The sequence below is a fragment of the Chlorocebus sabaeus genome, chromosome 8 (assembly GCF_047675955.1).
Source record: "Chlorocebus sabaeus isolate Y175 chromosome 8, mChlSab1.0.hap1, whole genome shotgun sequence".
Classification (NCBI taxonomy): Eukaryota; Metazoa; Chordata; class Mammalia; order Primates; family Cercopithecidae; genus Chlorocebus; species Chlorocebus sabaeus.
Window position 1 is genome coordinate 7,284,432 of NC_132911.1, and position 13,687 is coordinate 7,298,118.

The following is a 13,687-nucleotide window of genomic DNA, read 5'->3' on the forward strand; positions in this document are numbered from 1 at the left end:
CCTGTACCCAAAAGTACCCAGCATGGTTCTTCTCCACGGGGCTCTAAAACAGCCCCCTCTTGGTCGAAGGTAAGTCACTCTGGCCTATAACTGATTGCAGATGCTGATCAGGGAAGTGTCAGAGAAAAACAGAAATCTGTAGGTGACAAAAGAAATGGCTGTGGTTATCATATTACTGATAATTTTGAAAACTAAATTTATCGAGAGTTCATTACAAGAGTATTGACAACTGATAAGTAAAGTTAGTTATGGTATGCAAAATGGAGTCAACCCAAAAAAGTTCTAGATACAGCATCTGGAAACACCATAATTAACCTTATTTTAAAAGAACAGTGGATGTTACATCTAATTTATAAAAATGGAAGAATATAATCTTTACAGAAAAAATCTTCAGATATAACAAAATAGTCCCAAGACATAACACACAATGAATATGCCAAGCATATAATTAGAATAAACCAAGAATGTCACATAAAGAGGGTTAGTTTGGAGGGGACATAAACACCTATATATTAATAACATATATTTAACCTAGGGCTGGTTAAGTATCTTTTTTGATTTGACAACTTGTCCCCATATAACTTATCAGTAGTAACAGATCAAATGGATCTCCTGATTATTTTGAGCATCTGTCTTTTATTAAAGTAAAAGCACAAATACTTGTTATTTTCCAGGTGTGTCTGGGGAATCTCAGATAGTTTTTTTATTTTGTTTTGTGTTTTTGAGATGGAGTCTCACTCTGTCGCCCAGGCTGGAGTGCAGTGGCCCGATCTCAGCTCACTGCAACCTCTGCCTCCTGGGTTTCAAGCCATTCTCCTGCTCCAGCCTCCCAAGTAGCTGGGATTACAGGTGCCTGCCACCACACCCGGGTAATTTTTGTATTTTTAGTAGAGACGGGGTTTTGCCATGTTGGCCAGGCTGGTCTCAAACTCCTGACCTCAGGTTATCCGCCCACCTCGGCCTCCCGAAGTGCTGGAATTACAGGGATAAGCCACCATGCCCGGCCTCAGACAGTTTGAAGTACAAAATATATCATTTAGGATTTGATTTGGGGAAGGCAAAATATCAAAAATTATCAAGAAATTTTGAATACCTGATTCCAGTAGGCTCATGTAACTTAGAAACAATATTTGACTACTTATTTCATCGAAGTGACTGTAAAAGATTTTAAAAGTAAACACAGAGGTAACATGATTGTAAAGAATCTTAGCTCTTTCCTAAGAGACAGGATTTCTTGAATACTCAAGGGCATAATAAAGTCAATATAAACCAAAGAAGTTTATTCTCATAAAACACAGAATCTTTGGAATCTAAGCCAATTGTACAGAAAAAAGAATAAACCCTTATTTTTTTAGGTGAATGTGGTAAACAGTAAACCAAAGAAATGGGCTCATCAATATTGAGCAAACTTTTCTCTTTTAAAAAAATCTTTAGTCTTTATTTTAAGAGATCATCTGCATTTTTTCTGTAATAAACTTAAAAGATATCCACCTGTTTCTTCAGATTTATTTATTCTTTAGCAATTTAAGCATTGAAATGACAGTTTTGTCTCAATCCTTGATAATGCTATATTTTTTGTATTTGAAATGTTTAGCTTTCACATGGAGAAAAAGAAACACAGGCATAAACCTTTATTCTATCCGCTTGCTAGTCCTGCAACACGATTTTAATAAAGTGTTCCTGATACTTTAACAATTTCTATGATGTCTGCAGAGATATATCAGCAAGAGTGATTGTAAAGTAGCTAGTCTTATAAGTCAAGAATTATGATCTTTGATCTGCTCAATCCATTTCCAGATCTGATCTACATTATTTTCTAGCTCTTCTGGTTTATTGCTGGGCAGCTGATGCACGACTTCTTCCTTGTAAGATGCCGTGGCTTCTTCATAAAGAACTTGGAAAATCTCACACTGAATATTGTCTTTTAGTTTCTTCTCATTATAACCCTTCGTTTCAAGTCTTTCGTACAGTACGTTGGCATCTGTTCTCAGCACAAAAACTGTATGAAACCAGCATTCAGGGAAGATATCACAACCATGGTAATCAACGATAACTCCACATTCTCTCATTTGGTTATCTCACTCATCAGCTACTCTGTCATCATCTAAAATGGGACAATCATACTCTTCATCATAGCCATCGTACAATTGCTCTTCTCGAGCTAAATCATCCACATTAATGTATTTCAATCCTGGTTCTGATTTTGATATGTGGTTTTACCAAACCCTAGTGTACCTGGATTTCTATGACATGTTTCCATCACAAAGTTGGAGCAAACTGACACTTTAGGATTGAACTCAGGGAGTCTGTGGGGTCAAAACTAACTTCATAATACTACTAAGATTTTAACATGCAATGGGTTCACCTTGCTATCTCTGGAAAAAAAAAAAAATACACCACTGCACTCCCCCAAGGGCGACAGAGCAAGACCCTGTCTCTCAAAAGTAAATAAATAAATAATTTTAAAAATTATTGTTGAAAAAGGTTTGTGAGATTAATGATTCAATTTGGTTAAGCACAAATTTACATTTTTTTCATAGTCTTAAACCTTAAGTAGGAGTAACGTTCACTTATTTGATCAGTAAATCTGTATAGCTTTTGTAAGAACATGCACAAGTAGAATAACAATGTGTAATCTGGCTGGGCACAGTGGCTCTTGCCTATAACCCTAGCACTTTGGGAGGCCGAGATGGGAGGATTGCTGAGGCCAGGAATTTCAGACCAGCCTGGGCAACATCGCGAGAGACCCCATCTTAAAAAATAATAATAATAATACTTAATGCTGACAACTCATAGAAGACATGACTGTTTTTATTAAACCCCAAATATTCACCTAGTCTCATTTGCCAAAGATTTACCTAAATATGTGAACTTGAATTCTTAAAACATTTACGTTTCTATAGGAATACTGTTTTTAGTCTGTTGAAAGTATTATTGGAAATTCAATTTCCTTAATTTATGGGAATTTTAGGAATATTCAATTTATAGGTGCCTCTTTATTTCCAAGCCAGTCAGAACAGAACATCCTTAAGAGCGATCATATCCTCATTTGGTGAGACCATCTCATGATGGTTATCCCAGGATGGGAGAGAATAGCTGCTTTGAAAGCTCCCCTGCCACACTGGGCTTCCAGTACCAGAGCAGCTAACGACCCTGCCCTAACAGAAAATGCTGGAGAGCAGGGCACAAGTGTTTACTTGGGTACCCTTCACGGGCACTCCTTTTACCTGGTGAACAGCCTGATGCCTTGTGGTCTGGCCCAGTATCAGGCATTCCTCGTGTGGGAAATGTGCTTATCCTGGCAGATGCCCTTGTGGCTCTTTTCTGACCCCTCTTCAGTTTATGACTGCCTGACTATCGCTCTGGTGCTCAAAGCCTGCCCTTGTGTTCTTCCCCGGCATCCCGGGGAAAACCCAGGCAGCCTGGGAGAGCCCCTGGTTCTTCAGATGGAATGTGCAAATTCAACACACCACCAAGATAGGAAATAAGTTCCAAGATTTATTACTTCCAGATCCTAGAGAGGGAGGGCGCCATGAGTTGGGAAGGCAGTGTTCCATCCCCAGGTCACAAGAAGAAAGAATGAAGTATCAGGCATAGAGCAAGAGAGAGTGGGACCCATGGGCCAACACCTTTACTGGGGGCCAGGGCATTGTCCAAGCAGGTTTCCTGCAGGGAGTTTTAGTTGGTGAGTTTAAAACAGGCAGTCATGAGTTTCAGGATCACACAGCAACTGAGTGGTGGTCACTGTGGCATACTCCACAGTCCATGTAGGGGTGTGGGGCTGGCAGGGCCGGCCAGGTAGACTGTCCCTTAGAGAGGTCGTCACCAGAAAGAGGAGGTGTATAAGGCAGATCCTGGATCAACCACATTGAGGACTGGGGGTGGCAGGTGGAAGCTGTCAAGGGAAACTAAGTCCTGTTTCTGGTATGAGAAAGTTAAACTTATGTTCAAAATAGATGCCAAGGTATATAAAATTGTAAGTATTCACTACAGTGGCATTTCTGCAATACAAAACAGACATACAAACAGACACAGATAATTTATAAGCCTCAATTCTAAAATTTCAGACCAGGCATGGTGGCTCACGCCTGTAATCCCAGCACTTTGGGAGGCCGAGGTGGGTGGATCACCTGAGGTCAGGAGTTTGAGACCAGCCTGGCCAACATGGTGGAACCCTGTCTCTACTAACAAAAATTAGCTGAGTGTGGTAGTGGGTGCCTGTGATCCCAGCTACTTGGGAGACTGAGGCAGGAGAATTGCTTGAACCCGGGAGATGGAGGTTGCAGTGAGCCGAGACTGCACCATTGCACTCCAGCCTGGGCAATAAGAGCGAAATTCCATCTCAAAAAAAATAGAAAAAGAAAAAAAATTCAGTCATGGGCCAAACATAAAAGCAGGAATATAAAATTTTATTCAGATGTCTACTTCCTGATAGCATGAATTCTTAATTGTTTTGAAGCCAAAGTAGAAAAGTAGACAAACGAAAAATACTAGCAAATCAGACTCTGTTTTCTTTCACCCAACAGAGACAAGATCGGTATAAACCAGCAGTCCTTCCCCAAATATGTAATATACAAACCCCTTCATGTCTGTCATTTTCATCAACCCTGGGGTCCTTCAAATGCCTTTTGTTCCTTATCATTCACTTCACATTGACTTTTCAAGACAATTGGTTATACTACACAGTTGGTTACATTTGAAGTATTTCATGTGAATTACAAACGTATATGAATAATGTTAATTCATTTTTGTTTATATGTGTATATGCATGCATATACATATACACACACTCCTATAGAGTGACCATTTGGCTGAATGTACTACCAAATTGTTAAACAATAGTCATTTCTAGCTGGTGGAATTACAGGAAATTTGTATTTCTGATTATATATTTCTATAGCATTTACATTTTATGCAATTCAGCGTGCATTTCTTAGATAAGCAAAAAAAATTAAACATTTTATTTAAATTTTTTTTTCAATTCCAGTTAATAGCAGATGTCAACACAACAAATAAGTTCCATTATCCATGCTTCTGTGTGGGGGGGATTTGCTTGACAGGTGCAACAGAAGCACAAGCATTATTGTACACATGTGTCTGAAATGAGAATGAGGTTGCCTAGAAGTCTTGAGAAAAGTGGCTGACGAGTCTACAAAAACGCCCTTCTTACCCTTTCTCACTTTGAAGTGTGTAAAGATGTTGACACACTTGGAGGTCTGCTGGCTAACTGGTGGAACAGATTCCTGGGGGAAATATTTTTTTTTTGCTCTTGTACCTCATATCTGGATTATTTTGGATTGCTTTTGGGATAGTATCTGAGTTTCTATCAGTTGGGCTGTTTTTTCCAGGAATATAAAGGTTTTTTTCTTTGATATATGCTTAAATATTTATTTTTAAGTGATGTAACTTTTCAAAAAACTTATTAAAGTTTATTTCTGTGGGAAAAATATTTTTTATGTTTTTGACTGTTTTTTGTTCCTTCTTGTTTGAAATCTCTAGCCAACAAGAACATTAGTCATGACAAGCATGCCATCTGAGTAAGTACTTGTTTTGATTTCTGTTCAATGTAAAATGTTAACCTTTTCTCTCATATACTGTAATTCTGGGTGCCTTTAGGCAATTCGTCAATCTGTTCCTGTATCACTTTTACTTTACAAAATTAATATCTGAGTTAGAAGGTCACTGAAAATTAAACATGTACCAAATGTGAGCAATTTAGCCTTGAAAATGTTGGGGTTGTTTAGGCAGCATTAAGAGGTGTGTGCTCATTTTGATGTTCTTTTGCTTGCTTGATACCAAATAGCTTCATGAATGTTCAAGAAGTGGAACATCGTTGACCAAAACATTTCCCTTAAAGGTCTTAAAGCAACACTGCAGCAGAAAGCTTTCCACAGCAGTATGAAAGTTGCTATCTGTGCATTTTGTGGAAGGGTTAATAGCTTGTTGGCATGCTCTTATCATCTCCCTTAAACATTTAACACAACAAAGAACATCCAACAAAAATACAGTACTATATTCTTTGCAACAGATTTTTGAATTCCTGTTTAAAGGGGAAAACCATGTTTTTGATATCAGTCATAGGTTTTAAGGTTTTAAGACATCCATCAAAACATTGGAACATTTCAGTGAAAAATATGCCGCAGAGAGGGGCACGTTTAGAACATTTTCAGTAGTGGGATCCTTTTCCTGCCTGTGGCTTAAAAATAAAAGGATTGATTATCGAATACCATACATTATATAGTGAAAAAGGGGGTCACTCAAAATTTTTGTAAATATATTATGAAATATATTGAACATCCTAAATAGTCTACTACAGAAGTGAATATTGAATATATGTGTAATATTTTTTAAAGTCTGTGTATTTTTCCAAAATAAAAAAAAAATTACTAGTTAACTAGTTCTTTTCTCATTCAAGATTTAAAAATAAAACTTTTCATTTAGGCCATCTTCATGTCTTACTCTTTTTTTCTCCACATAGACTTCTTGTGATAGTTAAGAACAAGACCTGGACATTCTGATTTTATGTGGATTAGCTGTGCCTTGCAGAGACACTCATTACTTATTGGCACATCCAGCAAGTAGCTGCCAGCCTCAGGATGGGGTTCTAGGGAGTGTCTGGTTTAGAGGTTTTTACTTTTTGTTTTCTTTTATCATTTTTGCCTTTATTTTTTTCCAAATTTAATTATTTTTCTTGACTCAAGCACAGATTCTCGGGTTGAAGTGGTGATGAGGCCCAGATCTTGACTCACACATCTTTTCTACCCTAAGGATCTCTAAGAATTTAAAAGCATGATATAATTCAGCCCTTTCCTTTTACAGATAAAGAAACAGGTCTTGAGATGGACATACCTAACATCACTAGAGACAAAACTAAGAAGGCTGGGTGCATTGGTTTAGGCCTATAATCCCAGGGGCGTGATTTTAGGGGCCCAGGTGGGCATATTGCTTGAGACTAGGAGTTCAAGACTAGCCTGGGTAACAGCAAAACCTTGTGTCTACAAAAAAATGCAGAAGTTAGCCAGACTTGGTGGTGAGTTGCCTATAGTCCCAACTACTTGGGAGGATAAGGCAGGAGGATCACTTGAGCCCAGGAAATCAACAATGCAGTGAGCCATGATTGTGCCACTGCACTCCAGCCTGGGCAACAGAGCAAGACCCTGTCTCAAAACAATAAAATAAAACTAAGGAACACCATCATTTGGAAGGAAGAGTGTTAGAGACAGTCTGTATAAGCATAGACAATAACATCTTCCTCTTTGTAATATAATTTTTGGAGAGGAGAGATGTTTATTTCTTTTTTTTTTTTCTTTTTTTTTTTGAGACGGAGTCTCGCTCTGTTGCCCAGACTGGAGTGAGTGGCGCAATCTCGGCTCACTGCAAGCTCCACCTCCCAGGTTCCCACCATTCTCCTGCCTCAGCCTCCCGAGTAGCTGGGACTACAGGGGCCCGCCACCACACCCAGCTAATTTTTTTGTGATTTTAGTAGAGACGGGGTTTCACCATGTTATTGTGTATATCACAGTGTGGCTTAGAAAGCCCTTCATTGGGGATTTTTTAAATTTTCTGGGAGAGAGAGAAAACCAATGTCAGAACTAAAGGCATAGAAAGGTTATTATAAAAGGGAGGAAAGAACTGAGGGTTGTTTGGTAAGGAAGTTGGATGGAAGGAATATATTTTTTTAAAGGATATTTTAAGTATTAAGGGAATGACAGAGCAGGAGAGAAGCGGTAATGGTCATGAGCTTTGTGACAAATAGGTCCCAGATTTGATCTGATGATTTAATAAAAAGGGTCTTTTTTCCCCTTTTAGTAGAAAAACTGTGTGTTGATACTCAATAAATGTTACGTTTTCAAAATAAAATAAGTGAGGATCTTGGTTAGCATGCACAGACAGGTTCAAATAGGCCTGAAAAACAAATTGTTGCCCCGGTGGGAAGAGTGTTGGTCTGATGTCAGGGGCCTGGTTTCCTTTTTTTTTTTTTTTTTGAGGTGGAGTCTCGCCCTGTCTCCCAGGCTGAAGTGCAGTGACATGATCACGGCTCACTGCAACCTCCACTTCCCGGGTTCAAGTGATTCTTCTGCCTCAACCTCCCGAGTAGTTGGAACCACAGGCACGTGCCACCACGCCTGGTTAATTTTTGTAGCTTTTAGTAGAGACAGGGTTTCACCGCATTGGCCAGGCTGATCTTGAACTCCTGACCTCGTGGTCCGCCCATCTCGGCCTCCCAAAGTGCCAGGATTATAGACGGGAGCCACCGCGCCCGACCAGGGGCCTGGTTTCTGATGCTGGCTCTGTCCCTACCCGGCCCAGCCACTGTGGGAAGCCATTGACAACCTGTGGGCTTGTCTTCTGAGCCATTAAAATAGAATTGAGATCTGAAGTTTATTTCCCCAGGTTCCAAACCATTGATTGTAAGTCAGTTAAGACATAAGCACCATAACCAAAATCAGTTTAAAATGTTGGCTTTCTAGTTTTATTATTACCAATATTGAGTGCAACTGCCTTGATGTTCATGTGCAACAAACTCATTCATTTTGTTCATTTTCCCCCCGATTTGATAGAAAGCAGAATGTCGTCATCCAGGTTGTGGATAAACTGAAAGGCTTTTCAATTGCACCAGACGTCTGTGAGACCACGACTCACGTGCTTTCCGGGAAGCCACTTCGCACCCTGAATGTGCTACTGGGAATCGCGCGTGGCTGCTGGGTTCTCTCTTATGACTGGGTAAACCCTGTGTGTGAACTGCATATTTTAAAACAAGGCATTTTGATAGAGTGGGTCACCCTGAAGTGCTGACATCAGCGCTCAGGCCGGCGTGCACCCTTGTGGATCTGCACACTTTCCTGTGAGCTGGGAACACCCGTCTTTCCTCCTGTTGGTCTCCCTTGGGCTGCTGCCCTTCAACAAGTGCCAAGTCCTGGGGCAGCAGGAGGACGGGGAGGGTAGAGAGCAGGAAGTGAGTAGTCTCTAAGATAAATCAGAAGCAAGGTTAGAAAGACGCTGAAAGAAACACAAAATGCACATTCTCACAGTCAAAGAGCGTTCCTCTATGTGTGACCAAGAAATACTGTGACCTGTGGTGGTAGTGGTTTGCAGAGCCAAAATAGTTCAGCGATTGTTTGTACAGATGGATTTACTTAGGATGAAACATGTTCCTTCAATCCCATTTGGATAGGTTTTATCCTATGTATATCTATCTGTAACATTATTTGCCCTTATTTCTATACATTAAAGATAGTTTTTAAAAATATATAATTATTTTTGTTATTTGTAACAATTGAAATGATCTGTTATTAGTTCTATTTTTACTTTGATCCTCAACCTAAGGTTGCTCCAAAGCATTGCTTTCTGATGACAGTAGCATCATCTGTTACTTGTGTTACCATTTTGCATCTGTGGGATCCGTCTTTCCTCCTCCTCTCCCAAGAATGTATTCTATTCATACTCATACTGTGTTCATTTAAACCAGTAGAATTATAACATGCAAAAGCTACACATGTATTTTCAAGAATGGCCGTGGTCTTTTTTCCGTGCTGTGACAGAGTTTAAAGAGATTAGTACTTCTAGTTGTGAAGTGGAAACACTGAAATTCCAAAAGTAAGCACTATTGATTTGCATTGGTGGCAATTGGGGATCACCTTACCTAATTATCTACTAGTACTGCTTTATGTTTATTTGGATGAAAGACAGTAGTCCCCCCCTCATCCAGGGTTTTGCTTTCTGTGGTTTCAGGTACTATAGCCTGAAAATATTAAATGGGAAATCCCAGAAAAGAACAATTTATAAGTCTTTAAATGCATGCTTTTCTGAGTAGCATGAAGAAATCTCAGGTCATCCTGCTCCATTCTCCCTGGGATGTGAATCATCCTTCATTCCACCTGGAGTAGGTGCTGCTTGCCCTTGCTTAGTAGCCTCTTGGTTATCAGATAGAATCTCGTGGTTTTGCAGTGTTTGTCTTCAAGGAACCCTTATTTGGCCTAATAATGTTCCCCAAGCACAAGAGTATTGATGCTGACAACTTTGATATGCCAAAGAGGTGCTCCAAGGTGCTTTCTTTAAGTGAAAAGGTGAACGTTGTCCACTTAATAAAGAAAGAAAAATGGTATGCTGATGTAGCTAAGATCTATGGAAAAAAATGAGTCTTTCACTTGTGAAATTGTGAAGAAAGAAAAAAAATTGTGCATAGTATATGTAGGGTTCAGAACTATCCACAGTTTTAGGCATCCCCCAGGGGGCCATGAACTGTACCCCCTTTGGATAGGGTGGACTACTGTCTATTTAATAACTCTAGCATCAGTGAATGAGTTCTGTGTTTTATTTCTCTCCAATTCAAATTGTCTCTGTATCTTCATCTGACTACTCTCCTTCCCTCAGGTTTTGTAGGAAAAAATGTTATTTCTAAAGATACGCATCTGCACAGGATTCTTTACCCAACTTATTCTTTTGGAACTTTGAGCAGTCCATAGAGGTCAGACGTGAGAACGTACTGCCTTTGCTGTCGACGTGGATAGAGACCTGCTCCCTGGTGGTCTGCATGTCTCTGCTCAGTGTCCTGCCAGTACTCCCCAACTAATCATACACAGAAACAGAACTGGGTGAAATTTTAGGTTATTGTATCTCTTCTGGGATTACCTGATATGAGAAAGGTGGGCATTAAAACACATTATTTAATAAACTTCTGATCTTTAGTCTGGACTCCTTGCCTGGAGGGAAGAACCTGGGGCACTAAGACACATAAGTGAATGAATGAGGTACAAGGCAATCAGACAAGAAAAGGTAATAAAAGGCATGTAGGTTAGAAAGGAAGAAATAAAGCTATCTCTATTTATAAACAACACAATTTTCTATGTAGATAGTCACAAGTAATCTACAAAACAGCAATTAGAGCTGACAACTGACTTGAGCAAGTCATCCAGATGCAAAAATTCCATTGAAACTTCAGTATAAAGCTATTAAAATAAGTGCAGGATCTGTATGCTGAAAACTACAAAATGCTGATTTTAAAGATCAACAAACTAAGTATATTAAAAGACATACAATGTTCATGGATTGGAAGACATAGTACAGTGAACATGTCACTCCTCCCCAAAATGATCTATAGATTTAACACATTCCATTCAAAATCTCAGCAGAATCTTTCAAGATACATACACGCTGGTTCTAAAATTTCTGTGGAGATGTTAAGGAACCAGAATAGCCAAAACAATTTAGAAAGAAAATAACAAGGAGGAGGACTGGCACTACCTGGTTTTGGGGCATCCCTTCAAGCTGTCGTCCTCAAGACAGTGTGGTATTGGTAGACCCATAGAACAGATAGAGAATCCAGAAATAGGCCCCAAAAATATATCCCATGGGTTTTGGCAAAGGCATGAAGGCAGTTCAGTGGAGAAATTCAGTCTTTTCAACAAGTGGTGTTGGAGCAGTTGGACATACACAAGCAAGAAAAGGAACCTTCCCAACACTTTGGGTGGATCACCTGAGGTCAGGAATTGGAGACCAGCCTGGTCAACATGGTGAAACCCTGTCTCTACCAAAAATAAAAAAAACAGCTGGGCATGGTGGCACCTGCCTGTAGTCCCAGCTACTCAGGAGGCTGAGGCACAAGAATCACTTGAACCGGTGAGATGGAGGTTGCAATGAGCCAATTCCATGCCACTGCACTTCAGCCTGGGTGACAGAGAGACACCCTGTCTCAAAAAAGAAAAGAAAAGGAAAGGAAAGAAGAGAGGAGAGGAGAGGAAGAAGGAAGGGAGAATCTCATTTTGTACCTTAGACGGGCCAAAAAAATTACCTCCAAATGGATCATAGACTAAATGTAAAGGTATAAAACTTCTATAAGTAAACAAACAAGAAAAATGATCTTGGTATAGGCAAAGAGTTCTTAGATACACCAAAAGCATTATCAATAACAGAAAACATTGGTAAATTAGATTTCATCAAAATTGAAAGCTTTACTCTGTGAAAGATATTATGAAGAGATCAGAAGAAAACATTTGCAAACCTTATATCTGACAAAAGATTTATGTCTGGAATATATAAAGAACTCTCAATACTGAACAATAAGAAAACAAACAGCCCAAACAAAAACTGGCAAAGAAAACACTTGTATAGACATTTTACTGAGGACACACAGATGGCAAATAAGCATCTAAAAAGATTCTCATCATTATTGCTCACTTCAGAAATATGGTGAGATCCACTACATATCCATTAAAATGGCTAAAATAAAAAATAACAGTCGCACTCTAGCAAGGAGCCAGCGCAGCTGGAACGGCTGCTAGTGCGAGTGGGAAGTGGTCCAGCCACTCTGAGAAACAGTTTGGCAGTTTCACAGAAAGCTAAATGTCCACTCAGCAGTCCCACTCCCAGATATTTGCCTTGGAGAAATGAAAGCTTGTGTTCACACAGAGTCTGTACATGAATGTTTGTAGCAGTCTTACTTATCAAGTGGACCTGGAAACAGCACAGGTGTCCCTCCAGTGGGTGAATGGATCAACCAGCTGGACCATCCATGCTGTGGAGTGTACGGAAGGAATGGTGATAGGTGCAGCAACTTGCATGACTCTCGGGGGCATCACGCCAAGTGGAATAGCTGATCTCAGAAGGTCACGTACTGTATAAGGCCATTTCTTTGTCATTCTAGACAAGGCCAGACTGTAGGGAAGGAGAACAGATGAGTAGTTGCCACACGTTAAGGTGGGAGTAGCATCTGCCTCTGCAGAGCAATAGCAGCTGTTACATCTTTGGGGCACTGGAATTGTGCTGTGTCGTTAGTGGCAGTGGTTACAGAATCTATGCATGTATTAAAACACAGAGAACTGTACACACACATGCACACACGAGTAAATTTTATTATTTGTAAATTTAAATTAAAAAGTATATCTAGGCTGGGTACAGTGGCTCACGCCTATATTCCCAGCACTTTGGGAGGCCGAGGTGGGTAGATCACGAGGTCCAGCAGTTCAAGACCAGCCTGGCCAAGATGGTGAAACTCTGTCTCTACTAAAAATACAAAAATTAGCCGGGCACGGTGGCAGCCACCTGTAATCCCAGCTACTTGGGAGGCTGAGGCAGGAGAATCTCTTGAACTCAGAGGGAGGTTGCAATGAGCCGAGATCACACCACTGCACTCCAGCCTGGGTGACAGAGTGAGACTCTGTCTCAAAAAAAAAAAAAAAAAAAAAAAGTATATCTTACATATCTAATGTGCTTTCCAAATGGAGATATTTGGGCACTGGTAGGACCAGGCTAGTGTCTTGGTTTCAGAACTAGGTTTCCTTCTGTGTGCTGAAGTTTACAGGCTCCTGTACCTTCAACTGCTGCCTCTGTCCCTATACTTCTATTAGCACTGAAACTTCATCCCAGCTCTTCTATCTTAAAAAAAATGAAAATAATTTTAAAACTCAACTTTCCCTAAATTGCTCTTTGCCCTCTGTGTTACCTTTTTTCCCCTTGTTCATGGCAAAAGGTCACAAATGTGTGTCTGTATTGCCCTTGCCTTACTGATGATGTTGCTATTTGTGAATAGTATCAACTCTTGGGAGATTGAGAAGGCCTAGATGGCCTATGGCTTCAGGTGAAATATCTGTTTGTGTGATTACAAGGTAACCATGATGGCTGTCAGGTATAATATATCACACATATATAAATCACACCAACAGATATTTATATTGTATTGATGTTCATA

General features: G+C 39.8%; 1 protein-coding gene and 1 pseudogene across 4 annotated transcripts in view; one reads left to right on the forward strand and one right to left on the reverse strand.

Moving 5' to 3' along the window:
• The window catches only part of MCPH1 (microcephalin 1), a 240,000-nt gene that overhangs the window by 63,778 nt on the left and 162,535 nt on the right, over positions 1-13,687 (forward strand). For 3 of the 4 annotated variants that reach the window (XM_007961604.3, XM_073017923.1, XM_037985351.2), the window contains 2 exons: positions 5,500-5,537; positions 8,562-8,724. The exons of the other annotated variant lie outside the window; for it this stretch is intronic. In XM_007961604.3, the coding sequence (XP_007959795.2) occupies positions 5,500-5,537; positions 8,562-8,724 (201 nt within the window). The remainder of the gene's footprint in view (positions 1-5,499; positions 5,538-8,561; positions 8,725-13,687) is intronic. 4 annotated transcript variants of the gene reach the window in all.
• On the reverse strand, positions 130-2,381 carry LOC140712170 (adenylate kinase isoenzyme 6 pseudogene; annotated as a pseudogene).